This window comes from Phodopus roborovskii, unplaced genomic scaffold, assembly GCF_943737965.1.
Source record: "Phodopus roborovskii unplaced genomic scaffold, PHOROB, whole genome shotgun sequence".
NCBI classification, from domain to species: Eukaryota; Metazoa; Chordata; class Mammalia; order Rodentia; family Cricetidae; genus Phodopus; species Phodopus roborovskii.
The window spans coordinates 7437402-7450523 of record NW_026126413.1 but is presented as its reverse complement, the minus strand read 5'-3'; the positions used below and the strand labels follow the sequence as shown (position 1 = coordinate 7450523).

The window sequence follows — 13122 nt, the reverse complement described above, 5'->3', positions numbered from 1 at the left end:
CATTTCCTTCATCAGCCATGAGAAAGGCTAAGGGTCTCCCCGTGTTCTGTAACTCTAAGTTTCATGACAACTAATGAATGAACAAAGTCCCTCCACAACCCACAGGCTCAACTACTCTCCCATCTGGTGAAGTGTGGTCAGCATATCACCATGGTCAGAATCACCAGGATGGGAGAAGCTAGAAATGCACTTGAGTCTTGCAGTTTTAAAAACGAATGCTCTGGATATATAGTTGATTTGGAGGAATTTCCAATAGGCCATACTTCTGAGCCCCTTCCTCCTCTATCATGATGCTACATATAGAAAGTGATAATATTTTTGTGTCATGGTAAAGAAAACCTAGGCTGTCTCCTTGACAAAACACATCTTGCTTAGAAACCCTGTGCATGTTCCAGTGAGGAAAACAAGGGTTATTAAAATATGGACAGTACCCTGTTTCCACAGTCAAGACAGCCTGAGACTATGTATGTGTGGTAGAATATTAATTTAAGGTGTGTTACTTTTGTTTATGTTCCGGAACATTTGTTTAATGATGCAAAGATGTGTTTGATTAAATAAAAATCACCTGAGGTCAGCAGGCTGGGTCAGCAACTTGCTCACAGGAAGTGGTAAAGAGGAGGCAGGCGGAGAAGAGTTTATAAGGAGGGGCTAGAATGCATACCAGGACCTCTTGGGAGACTGGAGGAGGTGAGCTGCTTGTTATTCAGCCTCACTGGGAAGCAGGATTCTACCTAAACCTTTGAATCTTGAGTCCTTTAGCAGGTGGTAAGTTTAAATAAGCTTCCATAGTAGCTTTGAAAGAGTTCGTGCCTGAGTGAATTCAGGCTTCAGATCTTGCGGCCTAGCTACTGCCATGGAACTGCAGTTGCTGAATAGGATGGCTATAGCATAAAAGGCCAAAACAAATAAAGAAAAACAACAGTATGTTTGCAGGACTATGTCACAGGCATAGTAATCGAATATAGATAAGACTATTATAAGACTATTGAGAATACAAGGTTGTTAAAAGAAGGTACACAGCTTTCTTTAAAAGGTGGGGAAAAAAAGCCATAAAAAGCCCAATCCACGTGATAGTTGGCTTTATTTATCAGTCTGATATAACTTCTGGAAGGAGGGCTACATGAGGGATTGTCTACAGTAGTTTGATCTGTGGACATGCTGTGCAGGAGTGGCTTGGTTTTGAATGGACATGGGAAGATCCCAGCCCATAGTGGGCAACATCATTCCCTGCATTTGGATCACTAGCTGCTTCAAGTTCCTGCCTTGACTTCCAGGAAATAATAGACTATAACTTGAAAATGTGAGCCAAATAATCCCATTTTCCATCGCTTTTTGCCAGGGTGTGTGTGTGTGTGTGTGTGTATATATATATATATATATATATATATATATATATATATATATTTAATCATAGCATTAGGAAATGAAATTATAACCCCCATATTCATGTTATGAACCTGTTTTAGGCATTTATATGCAATAACATTTATATAAAGGCATTTCACATTTTTTGAAAGCTCAGATGAAGGCCCCTACCTGAGGATAAAGTAAAATCTTGGTGATAGGAGCTCTGCAGACGTGGGTGACTGCCTAGGTATTCCAAGGCATTGTGGCAGTGAAATCTTAGACTTTTGTAGAGAGGACATCTTTAGATAAAAGGAGCACAGATGGAAATTTCCACCCTGCATTTCATGCTCAGCTGATCCTTATTGCCTTGGAATATAAAAGATAAGTATAATACGGAATATTTGAGTCATCTGGGGACTGGTGGAAGGATCCAGGGTCCAAATAGTGGGAATCAGCTAGAATAGTAAGGTCAGGTTCAGGAGAGGTCAGGCAAATCACATAGCAGGGGCTTGTAGTCTGCACCACACAAGTGTTTGGCTCTGAAGACATGCAGGACACGTTTTTACGTGGTATTTCATGTTTATTCTTTAGTCTCTAACACAGCAGCACAAAGTAGCTTTCCAAAATGAGCTTGGATTTCAACAGGTGTTGCATACTGAGTCAGGAACCAGGTACGGTGCACCTCCTGAGGGTCTGATTATGAGCCAAACAGAATGCGTCTCTCCCGCCCCCCCCCCCCAATCTAGAGTCTAACCACCTTGTGATCACGGTTAGGTGCCTACTTCCTAATTCGTTGGTGCTAGTTGGCTGCCTAGACCCAGCTGCTTTGTCATCCCAACCTGGATTCTACTACACATTGAGGGAAAGTTACTGCGAAAAGTTACTTTGCGTAGTGTAAGGTTCTCAAAAAGCTACGGATAATCAATCTAGGTTCTTCCAGTTCCTAGGCCCCCACCAAATAAAAAGAATTCTGGGTTTTTAGGATTTGTCCATGCACCGTTCTATTAACAGTGGAAGGAAGGTTAGAATTGGGAAAGCCATACCCTCTCAACAAGTTCCGGGATGGCGCAATGACTGATAAAATGTGTTAGTCATTCACAAGTACAGTTTTCGATAGTCATTCCCAGCACCGGGAAGAAAACAGACACAAACCAAGAGGTGCGTATTCTGCATCCAAATGCCTGAAAATAAAAGTCGACAATTTCCCTCCCACTATTATTAACTCGAGGGCCTTGACTGCTAGACTCTGCCACCTGCTCCGCCTCCGAACGCCCCCAGCGATTCCGCGTAGAGAGGGAGGATGGAGGCAGGGGCTGGGCCCGGCACTGAATCTTGCTTTTCCTGGAGCAAGTCCGGATCCTCAGCGCGAAGCCGCTCTCCGTGACTTAGCAGTAACCTAGGACCGGAGGGACTGGCCGGGCTTCCCAGGTGGGGGCCAGGGTGTCTCAGGTTGCTAGTGGACCCCTCCCCGCTCTGGGGAGGCTGTCATCCTTGGCACCTGCGGCGCTCGTTTCTCCACCGCTGCTACTCTTTGTCCAGGTGTTACCTCCCCCACCTGCCACGTGCAACCTGCGCCCCCACCTCCCCCGCTCCAAGGAGCGCGTCCCCTTCCCCGAGCCGTGCTAGGTGGGTCCTGGGGACTCCGGGCCCGTAACCTGCCCTCCGCCTGCGCTCGCTCTTCGGTCGGAGACAGAGCCCGGAGCGCAGATCCAGGCGGGAAGGGACGGCGGGATGGCTGGGCGCCGCGGGCCGCCGCCGCACCGGGCATGCTCAGTGGCAGGGCCGGCTAGGTGGCCCGCGAGCTGCACCCGGATCTGCGCGGCGGCGGCGGCGGCGACGTGAGCGCGCAGGGGGGCGGCGGCCTCGCCTCGTCTGTGTCTCCGCGCCGGGCTCGGGTGGGTGACGCGCAGTGCCGGGACGATGTCGGATTTTGACAGCAACCCGTTTGCGGACCCAGATCTCAATAATCCGTTCAAGGTGAGCGCAGGGCCGCGGCCCGAGCCCGCGCTGGGCGTCGCGGTGGCCGCGGAGGCCCTGCCGGGAGGGTCTCGGGTCGCAGCGTCGCCGGCCCCGCCACCAGCCTGGAGGGTCGCACCGGGCTGCGGACCCGGGGATCCGGAGCCGGAGCCGGAGCCGGGCAGGTGTGGCCGCCACTACACCGGCCGGCGTGGCGGGCCGCGGGGCGGGGGCCGGGAGGCCGGGGCGCCAGGGCTGGGGTTGTCATGGGGACCTGGCACCGGTGCTGCGTGCGGTGATGGCTGAGGTGTGCCGGAGAGAGGCGCGGGTACACGGACGCTGCGATAAGAAGATAAAGGGGGTGTTTTTGTTATCGAAACTCGGTTGCTCCCAGAGCCACCAGTGGCGCTGCCGGAGGCCCCCTTCCCACCGGGCCCAGCTTAGGGGAACTGGCGTCAAACAGAAGTTAAAAATAAACATCTGGAAACAATAGTGCATCTCCCCACCTAGCCGCTGTTAGCGAGGTGGACCCTGAGCCATTTTCCAAGCTGGGAGTGCGTCACCCCGGCTGTTTGAGGATTCCGTTCCTCACGTGAGTTGCTTTCCTTCTTGGAGTAGACATGGTCCCCAGCCTCCGAAAGGCTTGGCGCAGGAATGGCCAGGCTGGCCTTTTGGATGTTGATCATCTATCTGATCTCAAATTATTAAGCTGCAACCGAACTCTGCCTTGAAAAGTACTTTGGGTTTCTTAATGACTGTGAGACATAGCAAGGTAATTTCTTCCAACTGTTAGCTTTGTTAGTCGTTTCTTAATCTTCCCGACCGTATGCAGTGCAAACTTTAATTTGTAGTCACAAAGGTGAAATAGGAACTAATTTGTCTGTGGCCGCCCAAGTGCGGCTTCTGGCCTGGTGGGTTTACATCTTTTTAGTCCTTCTGTGGCTTACAATATTGAAGGAAAAATCACCCCTGTTCTGATGGTTTAACCTCATGACTTCATGAAGGATTATTTTAATGAAGCGATCTTGCTTCTACTTGACAGCTGGACACATTTGCAAAAATACAGAGAAAACTGTCTTCCTTAAGTTGACCGTACCTTTCTACCCTCTTTGCGTTCATTTGCTTCGGTTGTTTCTTACTGTTTTGAGGCAGGGTCTCTTCTATGTAGTATATATATATATATAGCTGGTCTTGAACTCTCTACCTTCCTATTTCAGCCTCCCAATGCTGATCACTCAGGTGCGTTTTAAGGAAAGTTTCATGCTCCCCCACCTGAAGTTTTGTTTTATTTAGTGTTGGACTCATTTCTGTGCAGTGAAAAATTGGGCTATTCTTAAATTATGGATATGAAAAAGAAACATTTCATAATTTGCCAATTGAGTGCCATTTAAAAATATTTAAAGGTAAAATGTTAATAACCCATTTGCCTCTCCTAGCTCTGATAATTCATTGATGCTGTTTATTGTGCATCTGATCACGTGGCTGTTGACTTGACATTTGGTCACCCATTTCATGGTTCCTTTCATATTAGTCTCTTGAGAGGGTGAGATTCTGGCTTCTTATCTCACAGACTGCTATTTTGTGATATATAATGTTCCCATGACTCCTTCCTCTTCTGGCAGGCATAAGGTTGCTGTGATAATTGCAAACACAAAATAGATTTCAAGTATAAGTCACTGTAGGAAATGATTAACACTTTCTGTTTTCTGTGAGTGGAGGCATTCATTACAATGATGCAAGTCTATAAAATGCTTTATGTGATGGATAACTTATGTCTAAGGAAGGCTCTCTTGGCTTGTTCATTTGTGGTGACTGTCACACCACTGTCAGTGACCCTGACTCTATCTTCCATTTGTAGCTAGCCACCCTTCTGTGGCTCAAAGTAACCCTTACATGGGCTGCTTTTGCTTCATTTTGTGTAGAAGTGACTTTTGAAAAATTTTTTCCCCATACACTCATTTACAAAGTTCCCAGAATTCTTAACTGTTACCTTATGGTCACTTTTTTTTTTTTTTTTTTTTTTTTAATCTTGTTTTTGACATTTGTTACCCATGATCCTTAGTTATCTCCTTGTTGATGTTGGTTTGTGTGTGTTTGGTTTTTGAAACTCCTGTTGTAAAAACTGGCCTTGAACTTCTCGCCGTTGGCCTCACACCTCATGGATGTTTCTCACTGTTCTCTCCCGCACTGTTGTGTTAGGAACACTTTTGTAAACAACCCCATTTGAGCCATGCCATAAAAGGATAGAATCTCCTTAGATGGTACAAGGGCAATGGCTTACTGGCTCTTACCTACTGTGGTAAAACTCTCTGCTGAACTCAGTTCATGGGCCCTCCTGGAGATCCTGCTTTATTCCAGTGCTTATGGTAGGCATAGTGAATGGTGCTATGGACGGTCAGTGTCCTTTACTGTGCATAAGAAAGTTGAAGTAATTAAAAATCTATGAAAATATTAATTTTGGGATTTTTTTTTTCAAAATCAATTTGGGAGTTGTTAAAATCCGGCTTTAAAGCAAAAAAAAAAAAAAAAAAAAAAAAAAGGCTATGCATAGTGATGAATGCCTGAATCCCAGCACTCAAGAGGTAGAGACAGGAGGATTACCACAAGTTTGAGGTTAGAAAGGAGATAAATGTAGTGAGCTGTGGGCCAGCTAGGGCTAACCCTGGGCACCCTGCCTCTAAAAGTAAAATAAAGGAAATATATTTTCTACATACTCAACATGTAGTTTTTGAACAGTTGCTAAATGTCTGTTATTCTCTTCAGTTTTCATTTAGCCAACAGATATTGAAGCAGCACCTCTAATTTTGTTTATATTAGTTAAATGGAAGACAGACATGCCTGTAAAGTAAAAGGGTAGTTTAATAACCAGTAGAGGTCAATAATATAGACTCCTGCAGTTGACCTAAAAACAAGTGGCTAAATGCTGCAGGGAGGGCCATTTGTTCATGGGAGCATGACATTAATAGTGGGGCCGAGTATCTTTAGGCTTCCTGATGTTTTTGTATTTTAATGTAATTGAATTAGATAAACCCTGGGATACTTCAATTAATTCATTTAAAAAACACAGGGAGAATCAGAATTCAGAGTTTGGACATATCCATCCTCAGATATATATTAGTCAGACCTCATCTGTGGATAAAAAAAAACCAAAGCAGGGGTGGGGGCAGGTTGACTGTTCTCATGTACAGACTGGCGTTAGACTGCATGTGTCCAGATTCCTAGTTCATTGCTGGTAGCACCATGCATGCTTGTTTCTTTTTAAAAATGATTATTGTGTGTGAGACACCAGTGTTACAGTGCGCACGTGGAGGTCAGAGGGCAAACCTGTGGAGTCTGTTTTTTTTCCTCCCACCTCTATGTGGATTCCTGGGGATCAAGCTCAGGTCCCCATATTTATCCAGCAAGCACCTTGGCAGGGTGAGTGTGTGAGCTCTGCTCCTTGTTTCTTATGTGGGCCTTAGACTCGAGGCTCTTTGGATTGGTAGTGGACTGAGGGTCTGGGTGTGGGCTCTGTGGAGTGATAGTGGACTGAGGGTCTGAGCGTGGGCTCTGTGGAGTGATAGTGGACTGAGGGTCTGAGCGTGGGCTCTGTGGAGTAATAGTGGACTGAGGGTCTGAGCGTGGGCTCTGTGGAGTGGTAGTGGATGGTAGGGTCTGAGCGTGGGCTCTGTGGAGTGATAGTGGACTGAGGGTCTGGGTGTGGGCTCTGTGGAGTGATAGTGGAAGGCAGGGTCTGAGCGTGGGCTCTGTGGAGTGATAGTGGATGATGGGGTGTGAGCGTGGGCTCTGTGGAGTGATAGTGGATGGTAGTGTGTGAGCGTGGGCTCTGTGGAGTGATAGTGGATGGTAGGGTCTGAGTGTGGGCTCTGTGGAGTGATAGTGGACTGAGGGTCTGAGTGTGGGCTCTGTGGAGTGATAGTGGACTGAGGGTCTGAGCGTGGGCTCTGTGGAGTGATAGTGGACTGAGGGTCTGAGTGTGGGCTCTGTGGAGTGGTAGTGGACTGAGGGTCTGAGCGTGGGCTCTGTGGAGTGGTAGTGGAAGGCAGGGTCTGAGTGTGGGCTCTGTGGAGTGATAGTGGACTGAGGGTCTGAGTGTGGGCTCTGTGGAGTGATAGTGGACTGAGGGTCTGAGTGTGGGCTCTGTGGAGTGATAGTGGACTGAGGGTCTGAGCGTGGGCTCTGTGGAGTGATAGTGGAAGGCAGGGTCTGAGCGTGGGCTCTGTGGAGTGATAGTGGACTGAGGGTCTGAGCGTGGGCTCTGTGGAGTGGTAGTGGAAGGCAGGGTCTGAGTGTGGGCTCCTTGGTTTGAAAGGGCCTTGATTTGATCCTGTTTTATTTATTGATCACTAGCTGTGTCACCTAGGAAAGCCATTCAGCTGCTTTAGGCCTCAGCACACTAGTCTGTAAAATAGGATCAAATATCCTGTGCTAGCTAATTTTATGTCAGCTTGACACAGGCTAGAGTCATCTGAGAGGAGGGAACCCCAGCTGAAAAATGCCTTCATAAAATTGGGCTGTAGAACAGAGGTTTTTACCCTGTGGGCCATGACTCCTCTGGGGGCCACATATCCGACATCCTGCATATCAAATATTTACATTATGATTCATAACAGTAACAAAATTACAGTTCTGAAGCAGCAGTGAAATTTATGGTTGGGGGTCACCACAACATGAGGAACTATATTAAGGGGTTGTAGGGTTAAGAAGGTTGAGAATCACTGCTGAGCATTTCCTTAGTGATTGATGTAGGAGTGCCCAGCCCTGGACTCGTGGTCCTGGGTTCTGTAAGAAAGCAGACTGTAAGCCATGAGGAGCAAGCCAGCAAGCAGCACTCCTCCATGGCCTCTGCATCAGCTGCTGCCTCTAGGTTCAGCCCTATCTGAGTTCCTGCCCTGGCTTCCCTCAGTGATCTCAGTGATGGACTGTAAACCTGCAAGTGTAAGCTGAAATAAACCCTTCCTCCCCAAGTTGTTTCTTAGGTCATGGCATTTTGTCACAGCAGTAGTAACCCTAACTAGGACATATCTGCTCCGTAGGCTCACATCTAAGGGGTATACAGAAGCATGTAGAAAGTGTCAGTGCATGGTGGCTTCAATAAAGTGCTCGTATTTAGTCCATTACCAAGTGTGTTGTCCTTGTTTGCCTGCTAGACTCTAGAGTCTAGGCCAAGGTTAACTGAATTTTAGTGTTTTCCACTAGTGTCCTGTCATTCTCTACCTCATTTAAACATTATTATTTATTACTACTGTGTATGTATGCCTGTGTGTACACATGATCGTGTATAGGTGTTGGTCAGAGGACAGCTCTGGCTTTCTCCTTTGATGTTTGTGTGGGTTCCAGGAATCAAGTTCAGGCTGTCAGGCATGCATGGTAAGTACCTTTACAGGCTGAGCTGTCTTACTATCTTATGTTTGGAGACATGGCCTCTACTGAACTCAGAACCTGGAAATTGGCTTGACTAGCTGGCCACAAGCCCCAGGGATCTTCCTGTCTCCGCCTTTCCAGTGTGGCCCATCATGCCTGACTTTTTATGGGAGTGGCCAGAATCTGAATTCAGGTTTTCTTGCTTGCTTAGCAAGCACTTTATTTATCCTCTGAGCCATCTCTCTAGTTCCTAGAAATAGTTTGTAAGGTTTTTTTTATAATTTATTTTTATGTGCATTGGTGCTTTGATTTTGTGTATGTCTGTGTGAGGGTGTTAGATCTTAGCGTTATAGAAAGTTGTGATCCACCATGTGGGTGCTGGGAATTGAAACTGGGTCCTCTGGAAGAGTAGTCAGTGCTCTTAACTACTGAGCCATCACTCCAGCATCATATTTTATAGGTTTTATAGCATGTGATATGATCTATCTTATTAGTTGATCTTGCATAGTGCCTAATTTATAAATTAAATTTTATTATGGGTAAGAATGTATAGAAGAAAATATAGTTTAGATACAATGTGATTTATAGTGCCTTGCAGAATGGCTCAGCTACTACTGTAATCTTTTGTTTTTTGTTTTTTTTTTTCTTTTGTTACAATTCAGAGGATGGGCCCAAGGGCTTGAACATATAAGTTGAGCAGGCACTCCCCTGCAGAGCTAAGGTCCTATCCTTGACTCTGTAACCTTTTAAAAATCACCTACAAAGTAGTATTCTCACCTGTCTAACTTCTTACTTAGTGTAATTTTAGTGGCATCTGAAGAATTGAGTCTGGTGGGATAGTCAGCACCTGTCATTCCTTTACTCGGGTGAAGAAGACTGGAGGAGCCTGGGAGTTTTAGAAAGACCCCTGGGAAAGAATTTTGTCACTTTTCCTGTAATTCAAGGTTGCAGGTCAGTATTCAGGCAGCTATGGTGAAATATATCACACTGGGTTGTCTATAAACAACTGTGTAATGCTCACAGTTCTGGAAGGATGTGGGGAAGTCCAAGAAGAGGCACTATCAGCCTGTTTCATCTGAATCAGTAATTCTATAGATGGCATATTCAGGGCAGGCTCACACCGGAAGGCACCTCTCTGGGTTCCCTCATCATCGAAGGGCTTTAATTCAGTGTGAGAGGCCCCAGCCAGCCCTGGTACCTCAGCCTTAGGTTTTAACATCTTTCTCTGGGGAGATACAAATACTCAGATTCCAGGACCACTTGTGTTCATTTTGTGCCATGGATGGTGTCATCTATCTTGTCTATTTTTATAGTGTCATCTACATTGAGTTGATCTCTCTCCTCCACCCAATTAAAGTTTAGAGTCTGGAGATTGGATGGCATTAGGAAAATGTTCCAGTCTTTTTTCTGTAATTGTTACATTTTGAAAACTTATCTTTTAGTATTTTAGGGACACAGTGATTCATCCATGTCAACCGCTCTGTTGTCCTCTGTTAGCACTTTTAAAAAGCACATATTGTGCTGTTGATTGTATTTGAGTTAGGTGCTGCCCATTAAAATGTAGCATTGCTTACCACTGTCTCAGTGATCCATTTAGTATGAACAGTGTCCACACACAGTTGCTGGTTGGTGACCCTGACATTTGAGCTAGAGTTGCTGGCTTGTTTTTTCAGTGTCTTCAGTTGTCTGATTGCTTGAGTGCATGGTTTAAAGTGTCTGCAGTTCGCTGCCTGCTTGTTACCTGGAGCTGCTGGTGCAGGCAATGCATTGGGGTGTTTTCCCCATGCAGTGTCTTTGCGGGGTACAGCCTGCCCTTTGCAAACACAAAGGCAGCAGTGTCTAAGGAGAGCAAGAGCAAAGCTTTAAGGGCTTTGGGGTCGTTTGGGGTCATTTGCCACTCCTGCTGTTACTCAAAATAAAACACAAGCCGTCTTGGATTTTAAAAAGGTGAATTGGGGATCAGACTCTATGTCTTGACAAGAATGGCTCTCTCTCCTGACAGAGACCTGTGAACTGACTGTAGCTGAGACAGTACTGAGGGAGCTCGGGAGACTGCCATTACAGTGGAGGAGTGGGTGGCTCTCAGGGTTGGTGCATGGTAGCATCCCTGTGCAGAGGAGAAGTCGCAGGTTCCTGCAGACCCAGCTCTCCTTTCTTCGGGTTTCCAGTGTGCCTTCTCAAAAGGTCCTTTCCCCTGTGAACACTGGGAGGCCAGAGCCAGTTCTCATTTTGATATAACTTCTCCTTGCACTCGCTGGCACAAGTCTCTTAACAATTTTCATTTATATTATTGGAGCCCAAACCATGCCTTAAAGACATCTCTAATTGGCACGAGGCAAACCTTCTGTACTTGGGTGCTGGTGTCAGGTGTTCAGGGTCAGCCCTGTATGGAAATGCTTCAGTGGACACTCTTCACACAGTGGGGTACTGTGTCAAGCTGCTGTGGCTTTTAAAACCAGTATTCAGGCAGTTTCATGTAGGGATTAGTCAGAGTTAGTGCCAGTTTTCAATTTGACGTGCCTTCAAAGAGAACTTCAGTTGAGGAATTGCTTTTGTCTGGTTGCCCTGCGAGCATGTCTTTGGGGCATTTCTAATTGCCGGTTGTTGTAGTTGGGCTCAGATCCTTGTGGACAGTCCCGCTCCTGAGCAGGTGGTGCTGAGCTGTCTAAGAAGCTAGTTTGAGGATCTCAGAGGAAGCAAGTCAGTGAGCAGTGTTTTCCTCAGCTCCTGCCAATAAGAAGCCTGAGCCATTGGCCAAATGTTTTATACTAAATGTAAGTCTTTGTGTGTTTCTTTGGGGCTAATCAACTGCAGAGCCAGGCTAGAAAGAAACTCCAGCTACAGTTTAGTTTTTAACATTTTTTTTTTCTCAGTACTTTGACCAGTTATGGGTCTCTAAAGTCATCACCTGCAAAAGCAAGCCTCTGAATACTGGAGTCAGTACTGGTCTATGTGTCTAAAGAAAACTGTTTTAGAAGGTGATTTGACAGACATATTGGTTAGCAAACAACGGCAGCAGCTTTCCCATTAGGGCCCATGGCATCCTTCGCCATGGGCAGTTGACTGTGTTCATGGTGCCAGGTGTGGTTTTCCTCCTGAGCAGCTGGCCTCGGGTCTAATAAGAAAGTGACTCTTTCCACTAACTTTCCACTAATACACCAGTGGACAAGCCTTGTCTGGCTAGTCAGTAGGGTCCATAGCTGCTGCTTATTTTATTTTATTTAAATAACCTTTAGTTTCGTTTTTTCCCCACATACCCCAGACCATTGATGATAGTTGTAGGCTTCCAGCTCAGTTCCAGCTTTTTTGTTTGTTTGTATTGTGATCTCACCAAGTGGTCTCTTTAGCTCGTTCTAGTGGGTAACAGCAATGGCAAACAGCCTATATTGCTTTGGGAGCTTCAGGGACCTGCCTGCCCAACTGGCTGAGAGGTGGTTCACCCCTTCAAATCATGTATTTGAATGTAAGTGGTTTTAACATGGACACGATCCACTTCTTGTGTATACTGCTGGGAATCAGCCAGGGCCACAGGCAGGTTAGTTCTCTCCTACTGTGCTACACTTCCAGCTGTGTGGCTAGTAAAGGTTTGTCATGTCCAACAGTGAAACTGATGCACAGCATGGACACGTAGTGCACTGGTAAATACTGGTAGTCGACCTCCTCCAAGGGAGCAGTAGAGAGAGAGAGAGCACCATGTATTCCAGTGGCAACATTACCCGTGGGAGTCTCTCATGGTAGTGATAATCCTCATGGAAATTTGGGGCAAATGCAGAGTGGTGACAGACTGAAAGTGTTAGGTGACAGGGAACAAAGCACCAGCGGATGCCTAGGGGACAGTATGCCAGGTACAATTGTGTCATGGTGTGACAGTGTTTTCCACTGCTGCTTTTGAGCTGATTTAATCTTGTGGTTTATATAATCCTAATTTTGGTATCTTCAAGATTGATGGATTTTAGTGAATTGCTTCTAAGTGTAGCAATTATAAAATGCAAATTAAAAGGTATAATGGATGGCTTTTTACTGTTTTTTTTTCTTAATGGAAATGTTTAGATTTATGTCTTGGGAGTTCAGCATTTACAATTGATTTTTATAAGAGAATGTACTTTGAACTGTGTGCATTCACAAGTCTGGTGTTAGGGGGACTCGAGGGAAGGAGCAGATGAAACTTAGAGGACATTTGTCTTATTAGTTCTCTCTAAGAACCATGTTGCTTAGGTTCCTTAGACAAACTACTTGAACCTCTACCCTCAGAATGTGTGTGTTATTTATCTCCTTAAACTTGTTAAGGGTCCTTCTGACTCACGCAAAGATGGAGTGTCTTAAGGTATCAGATAAAGAAAATAGTGCGCAAGATTGTCTTTGGTTGCAACATGTGATTATTTCTTACTTAACTGCAAATTGCTTATTTTCTAAGGCATACTCTATTAACTTTTAAACTTTTGGGTAGTAACAGAA

The 13122-nt window shown here is 45.7% G+C and overlaps 1 protein-coding gene across 3 annotated transcripts in view; it reads left to right on the top strand.

The window, feature by feature from the left end:
- The first annotated feature begins 3109 nt into the window (after nt 1-3109).
- Nucleotides 3110-13122, top strand: part of Scamp1 (secretory carrier membrane protein 1) — a 77036-nt gene continuing 67023 nt past the window's right edge. The window contains exon 1 of one of the 3 annotated variants that reach the window (XM_051182987.1): nt 3110-3324. In XM_051182987.1, the coding sequence (XP_051038944.1) occupies nt 3268-3324 (57 nt within the window). In that variant the 5' untranslated portion in view covers nt 3110-3267. The remainder of the gene's footprint in view (nt 3325-13122) is intronic. The other 2 variants (XM_051182986.1, XM_051182985.1) reach the window with 2 other exon arrangements.